At 27.7% G+C, this 8,419-nt stretch overlaps 1 protein-coding gene across 1 annotated transcript in view; it reads right to left on the bottom strand.

The window, feature by feature from the left end:
• Positions 1–7,306, bottom strand: part of LOC108757572 (uncharacterized) — a 13,195-nt gene extending 5,889 nt beyond the window's left edge. Inside the window, exons 1-8 of the mRNA XM_018502033.1 lie at positions 7,274–7,306; positions 7,061–7,186; positions 6,524–6,731; positions 4,804–5,297; positions 4,157–4,334; positions 3,697–3,918; positions 3,157–3,386; positions 2,756–2,905 (exon numbers count right to left, since the gene is read on the bottom strand). Of these exons, the coding sequence (XP_018357535.1) occupies positions 2,756–2,905; positions 3,157–3,386; positions 3,697–3,918; positions 4,157–4,334; positions 4,804–5,297; positions 6,524–6,731; positions 7,061–7,186; positions 7,274–7,306 (1,641 nt within the window). The remainder of the gene's footprint in view (positions 1–2,755; positions 2,906–3,156; positions 3,387–3,696; positions 3,919–4,156; positions 4,335–4,803; positions 5,298–6,523; positions 6,732–7,060; positions 7,187–7,273) is intronic.
• Positions 7,307–8,419: the final 1,113 nt, after the last annotated feature.

Below are 8,419 nucleotides of genomic sequence, written 5' to 3' on the forward strand. Positions count from 1 at the left end.
TAACAATTATACAAATTTCTCATTAGATAATGCCTGAGTTCACAACTTTAATTGACTTACCACCATAGGACATGAAGCGTGTCGCGAAGCCATGTAATAATCATAAGAACTCACGATTATATATAAATTTGAATAATATCGACATGTTCAACTGTCAGTATACATTGACATGTCGCTCGAAATTGAGTTGTTCTCGATGTAAGAGGTCAACATACGAAAATATAATAAGGCAAGCTTATAAACTTCAAGATGAAATCGCATGTACATTATTCCATTCGCCAATCAAAATCGCAAAAATTTTTTAAAAACAAAAACTTTTTTATGTAAAAAATTGGAATCGTAAAAATTAATTACTGATCAGAGCGGTACCATATTAATAAATATATAACAGCTATATAAACAATTATTTCTTAAAACTAATACATTTTCGTCAAATGAATAAATTTTGAATAACTTAAATTAACATAAAACTTTTTCGTCAACAATTAAAACATGAATAAATTAAATTAACACATCCACAATTAAATTAGGAGAAACTTTCTAACATTGCTGCATAAGTGTAATGCAATCCTTCCGTATCTGAACGTAAATTAAGGCCATTATTTTGCATTTGTATAAATTACACTTACACAACAACGAATTAAAACATGGACATGAAGGGATTGATGTTTTAAATTTGTTTTGCTGAAGATGGCTCCAAAGTGAACTGAAACATACCTATTTTTTGGAATAAAGTTCTATTTTTTGGATTGAGGATTTAAGATTGCGTACTAATTATTACGCTGACTCTCATTCGCCCTGTTTTTTTTTTTGGAGTTTTTTGTTGTTGAATTTGAGAGAGTCCGTAAGAAGATTACATTATTATTGTTTAAAAATTAATTTCTATAATTATTTATTACTTGTTTTTATTTTTTTATTATTTGGAACAAAGATATCTTCTGCCCATTTTCAAATAAAATGGGCAATTATAGAATGTTTTATATACTATTTATCTATGCAAACTTCAATAGTTTATATGTCGAAATACATTTTCAAAATTTTGAAATAATTTAATCAATCGTATTACTCAGTATAAACAAAATCACACACACACACACACACACACACACACACACACACACACACACACACACACACACACACATTATGAATATTTGTTTATAATGAACTCACTAATTAATGACGATATAATGAAAAATTAATATATTTTATACATTTCGTAACATAATATGCAAATATTATTAATCTGCTTCACTTATAGTTTATGTGTATATAATTCATTATATGTACAATTAAGTGAAAATCAATCAATGAAATGTTAAACATAAGCGAGTGAAAAACGTCATATTTAGTCCGTCATATCAAGACGGATCTTCGTGCCTAATTATTTTTTGTGAATTTGTACAATTTCCAGTTCAAGTAAACTGTGCGTCGATTATTTAGTGGTAAAAAACACACAGTCCTATAAACTGAAACTAGAGTAATACATAAATTAAATTAATAAACAATTTAATTATTGACGCTAATAAGCATCCGTTAAAACACTGTAAATAATTTATTGCAAATAAATATTATCTCCACCAGGATTTGATATGCCTCAGTAATAGAATATTGATAAGATGTCCGCATGGAATTTGGGAGATCCAGATTCGAATTTCGGTTCAGGTAATATTTTTCATAATCGTAATAAATTATTTACAGTGTTTTAATAGATTATTAACATCAATGATGTTTAATCGCTTGTCATTTAATTTGTGATATTATACTATTCCAGTTTCAGTTTATGACTGTGTTTCAAGACCGCAATAATCTGGCGTACAACTTTGATTGAACCGGAACTTGTATAAATTCACAAAAAATATTATTAGACGGAGATTCGTTTTAACGTTTTCTATTTATTTGTTATTATATGTAATTTACATATTTCATTATTTTGTTGTACATAAACCCATATTTATATCAATAAAGAACAAAATAATGCCAATGAGAACCGACACAGTTGAACGTATTTTTTGTTGTTTGATAGCTTCAGACATTAATCTTTTATTGAATACTTGTTTTTCATCTAAAATTTTGACATTGTTCCAATCAAATTCATGATCGTACTCAATTCTATGTTCTGTGATCACTGAGTGTTGTATGTATGGTATTCCTGTTTATATGATTATGATGTTCATTAATGCGCGTTTGTAATAACCGTTTTGTTTGGCCTATATAAGACGCATCACAATTCTGATAATTAATTTTGTAGACAATACTATAGAATGCAATAGTGAGAGAGAGAAGGTAATTTATTCTTTTGTGCTCTTATAAAGGAACTTAATTTATTAAATCCTATATGTAGGCCAAATGTACTGCTTGATGGTTTTTAAAATATCTTTTGAATTTCTCCGATATTGAAGACACATGGGGAACACTAAAAAACGTAATCAAATTGTTAGGACTTTCAATTTAATCTTTGGAGCCTTTTTTAATTTTAATTGTTCCACATTTGTATACATATATTTAACTTTTACTTTTACTTTTATTCAATGAGTCAAAAATAATCTAATCTAATTTAATCTGATATTGCTGGAAATCTTTTAGCAGGTGTGGGAGAAAGAAATCAGTAGCAACGTTTTAATCGATATATTTTGATAGTAATATATCTTTCGCAAGTATTATCATTACTTCAAAGATAATTTATATTATACTATATCTATATTGATGTCTTGCTTGTGAGACAAATGTATAATATTTTTTAAATTTAATTGGCATAACTTTTTGCTAATAATTTTAATTGTTTTCTATCAATTTTTCCAGTAGTGAGACGCGGAAGTTTGTCCACAAATTTGATTCCTCCTATAAGCTTACAATAGTCTGGTAAATTGTTAGCTACTACATCATGCAATTCTTTCTCTGTTACCTGAAAAATAAATCAACATTTTCTTGATCTTTTTACATTTTTTCGAAATTAAAATATTGGGTTCATACGCGTACGGTATGATAAACTAACAGACTTAATAAAATAAAAAATAAAGGGTTTTAATCATAAATAGTAATGTTATGTTTTTATCATATATAATTATTTTTAAAAAACTTGTTGGAAAGGTTTTTATATATTTTCTGAAAGAAACTTAATAATTTTTTAAAATAAACCATGCAATTGTAATTTACCTCTTTTCCGATTACTTTTTGAATAAATGCCATTGGGTGTTCTATATCCGTTTCATGTGGTACTGGAACCACTGCGGCATTGAGAACTGAAGGATGAATTTTGAGAATACCTTCTATCTCCGCGGGTGACAGCTTAATGCTTCTGTAGTTAATAAAATCCGAAAATCTACTAACGAAATAAATTTCTCCTTCCTCATCGTAGTACATTATGTCTTTTGTATGCAGCCAACCTATGTGCACCAATAAGATATGTTTTACTCAGATTTATTTTGGATTTATACCTATGTATAAAATTACTTTCTTTAATATTTTTTCACTCATCTCATTATAACAAAGAAAAATATATTCTTTTAGAGAGAAAGAAGAGAGAGTAAAAGACTTATAAATATAAGAATAATTGGCATGTAAAAAATATTTTCAATTTTTACCTATTACAGTAAAAACGCGATCGTTTAAAATAAGAAAATAATCTTTATAGACTAAATATTAAAAGATATCGTTATAATATAGTAAATGTTATCTTATTATTGTAACACTAACCATTTGAATCGATGACATTTTTAGTTTCTTCTGGATTTTTGTGATAACCATTCATTATAAATTCCGATTTTATACAAAGTTCACCAGTCTTGTTAGGTCCTAAAGCTTGGCCAGTTTGTTCATCCACTACTTTTATTTTTAATCCTTTGGTCACAAAGCCGCAAGAACCTAGCTTACTATTTTTTGCTTGGCTTACACATAATCCTCCGGCATCAGTCAAGCCTGAAGAAATACTTTCAGATAATTAACAATTTTTTGGAAGGAAAGATGTTTGACGTAATAATATTTTATTTTTGTTAGAATACTTCTTTTGTAAAAACAAATTTAAAATATTTTTGATTTTATAGCAGTATTTAATTTATAATATTAATTCGTGATACTTGTTCGATATTTTTTTTAAATATCACAGCATTTTGATTACCGAATAATCTCTCAGCTGACTTAATAATTTGATTCTTACCGTAACAATTTAATATTTGGGTATGTGGCATCATTTTTGCGACAGCTTCATGTATTTTTTTTAGAAATGGCCCACCGGTAATGACGAGCTTTTTCAGAGACGGCATAGGATATTTTTGTAAAATATTATATTTGAATAAAACGTATGGAAACGAAATATCAGTTCCAAGCCATGTTACCTGAGAAATAGTTGAAAAATTATAGTTATTAAAACTTTTATTCAATAACAGTAACAAATTAATTTTTAATATGAATAAACACAAAAGGAAGTAAATTAGTTTTAAAATTTAGGGACACACGAAAAAATAAATTAAAAACAATATTAAAAAAAAAAGCAAAAAATTGGAAAAAGTTTTCAATAGAATTTATATATTAAACACACTTTAAAGAATTAAATTTATATATTAGACTTTATAAATAATAAAAAAATATTCCGTGATTATTATACTGTATACATGTTAACAAAAGATTGAAAAAATGCATAGGAATACTTTTTAATGAGTGCATGTTTAAAAATTGATAAGCATAAACAACATAGAATTTTTTAAATTGGAGCGAATTCAGTTTTGCGAAATTATATTAATTGCATGTTTAAAAAAATTGAATTATTCCATGTTTTGAACTGCTACATTTATTTTTCAAATTTACCTCATAATCCTGAATAATTTTACATATTTCGGTTTCATCCTTGAAAGCTACTTCTGCTGAAGTAATGATCCATTTCGCGTTTGACATAACCAGTTCGAACATCAGACTTAATCCGTAGTGCCATCGTATCGTAGGTATTGATAATATCACCTCGTTGATTGTATGAACCTCTTCAATGGGAGTAATACTGTTGTAAAGGGACAAATAAGATAGTTCAACTCCTTTTGGCATACCCGTTGTACCGGAAGAAGCACAGATCATCGCTATGTCATGTAGGTTATCGACTATAGTACAACGGAACTCATCGATCTCTGACGGATTAACTTGATCTTGAAGAATATCTGTCAAAGACACGAATCCTGTTAAACTGCCAATAACTATGACTTCAACTTCTAGATTTGCTTCTTTTGCTGCTTCCACCAGATTCGCAACGGAATCTGTGTCCACGAAAATCAATTTCGGGGATGTTAACGATAGACAGTATCGCGCGGATGCTAGAAAGAAATTTATATATATTTTTAGTTATCTGATGGTTGATTTTCCAAAAATCAATTCAACAATTGCATTTTCTAATAAGAACAGTAAATATTTTGCATTTTTATAGCTGTGTTAAAGATTTAGCTTGCCGATAATATTACAAATAAGTTTACAAAATTTTGCTAAAGCACATCAAGACTTTCTACACTCAGAAAAAAAGTTTTATTGATATGCGACCAACCTCAACCTTTTTGTTGTACAAAACTTTTTTCTGAGTATAATTTTCGATGTTGAGCCCGAATCTGCTATTGAATTATTTCTATATCAGGATTAGTTTATAAAAAAAGAATTTTTTTAAATATATAGTGAAGTTTTATTGAAATTAGGAAACAACTCAGAAGTGTTGATTAATTAATTTTTTTTTATGTGACTTTAGATTAATTACATGTATTAAGACTATGGCACGAGACTTAGAGCAATAAGACGTACATTTTAGATTGCTACTGCTTATGCGTCATTGTTACATTCTCTATACTATAATTGGCCGATTCGTTTACTGTTAATATTCTACTGCCTTACGTTTTTCTGTATGCTATGGGCTTTAGAATCCAACAGTAATCGCCTAGCACGTAGCAGTTTTCGTGCCGATATACACCTCTGATAACATTTCTTTTCAGTTATGAGAAGTATTTCTTATTTATCATCAAATCATATAGTGAAACGTTCGCCTTTCTTATCATTTGTTGTACCTAAATTATTTGAAAAGATTTACTTATCTTAAAAATGATACGCTATACCTTAAAAATTTGATCTGGAATTTTACTAATTCCAATGACGCATTCTCACTCAGAGTCTTAAAAATTGTTACTTTTGCATTAAAAATTTCAAACTATTTGTAAACTAGTGTAATTAGAATGGCAAATGTAATTCATATTAGGACTGTTACTTTTTATAACTTTGAAGATTTAAATTTTTTTGAAGCATCGAATCTTTGAAGAATTTCAAACTTTCAAAATTTAAAGTACTTTCGAAGTTTCGAAAAATTATATATTTGGAAAAAAATATTCGTAATATATATTCGTAAACATTTTTGTATATTTTTTAAAATAAATATATTTGTTACTGTTAACTATATTAAATTAATAATTGTACAATTATAATTCTTCGAATATTTTAATGCCGAAGTTTCGAAGTTTGAATATCGAAACAAATCACCAGCCCTAATTTACATAAAATTACATACTTTTTGATACTTTTTCATCCCATGGACATATTACTGCGGCAACGTATAAACTTGCGAATACTGGTACGTAAGTGTCGATGTGATTATCAGTCCATATGCCAACCTTATCACCTTTTTGGATGCCATGCTTTCTTAACCACAGAGCACATTTAATACTTTGTTCTTTCATTTCCGCGTAGGTACTCTGTTTTCCCGAAGCAATTTCTATCTAAACATTTCACAAAATTTAAAATGTAGATCAATTTTTAGACACCTACATAAATTTTTTATTAGATCTATTTTATATTTGACATTACATTATTTATAAAACGTTCTTTTTTTTTAATTTGTTTTAAATGCTTAAACGTTATCGAGTATTGTATAAACAGTATCTTCAATTGTTTTTTAATATGAGAAATTAGAAAAGAATCTTTCCTTTTTTTTTATTACCTCGTCATTTCTAAATTCACTTGATTTTACCGAACTAATTGAAGCTTATAGAACTACGTGCGCAATGAAATTTAATCAATCATATAAGATTTTCATGTGACGATATACTTGTCCCACAAAATCCGGTTTACTCCTCAGTCTATCGAGGACCAATTCTCCGATGTTCGTGCATTTCGGATGAGTTTGCTCGGCGCCAATCAATATGTTATCCTCAATTCTGAACGACGGTATGTACTGGAGAAAAGCGGGGATACATCGTGACAATGATTTTATCGAGGCAATTCTATTTTGATTATTTATTTTTCAATAACGCATTCTTACCTGTTTATTGGCTTTTTCGTTGCTCATCGTCATGTCTGCAAAAATATCTCGACAGCTGTAATCACATTGACAGTCACGTAGTATCGACGACAGAATACTTTTGTATCAGACTTTATCAATATTCCACCACCATTTTTAACATTCAATTGAATCTGCAATCGAATTCTTGGTCAATCGTGATACGAAACCAGCTATATAGGTAGTATGTTTATATCTATTTCAACACGACTAAAAAAAAAAAATCACGATAACTGTAAGAAATTTACATTTTTCGACAATAATTTTAACTCTCTATGAGCCCGTATAACTTTCAAGTCACATACTAATATATCGATATTTTATTAATTTATTTAATTTTTTACCACATGGCGTATATATATCTTGTTATATAATAACGAATAATATTTTTGGTAGCGGTTATCAAAACTATGAGATATCAAAGTAAATGCTTTTAAAAGTTTTTTGCTGAATGCATTGTTAATTTGTATTTATATGTTGATATTTGTTGATTTCACGTTACATAAATTTTTTTCATGAAAAAAATTCGGCCCATAGAGGGTTAAAAAGAAATAATAAGAATACAGTATGTATTTATAAAGGGAATCCATATAAAGTTTACACAAAATATCCTATTTATAATCTAAATCGACATTTAAAGATAAAATGACAACGCATTGTTATATGTATAAATAAAATTAATACGGAAAATATTTTATATCATCTTAATATACATATAGAAAATATATCATCTTAAAAATAAACGAAAATAAAAAATTGTATTGTTTGGATGCTCACAAAATTTTCGAGAAATTTAGCTTCTAAAATCAGGAATATACGTGAAGCTCGTTTTATGTTAGAACAGAACGTATTCATTGTATAAAATTGCTAATTAACGTTTATTTTCAACAAATAAGGTTTTTTTTAATAAAAAAAGTTTCCTTATACGAATACTTTTTGCACTCGTATATTATTATATTGCCATAATACATTTTTTATGTTAAACAAAACTTCATAATCTTTTCAAGAACTTGTGAGGAAAAGTTTTTAAATGTATGCAATAAATAAAGTAAATAAAATATTTTCGAACTGTAAAATTTTAGAAAACATCATATGAGAATGTATTACATACAGGGATAAATAAATTCG

Source organism: Trachymyrmex cornetzi, unplaced genomic scaffold (assembly GCF_001594075.2).
Source record: "Trachymyrmex cornetzi isolate Tcor2-1 unplaced genomic scaffold, Tcor1.1 scaffold147, whole genome shotgun sequence".
Lineage (NCBI taxonomy): Eukaryota > Metazoa > Arthropoda > Insecta > Hymenoptera > Formicidae > Trachymyrmex > Trachymyrmex cornetzi.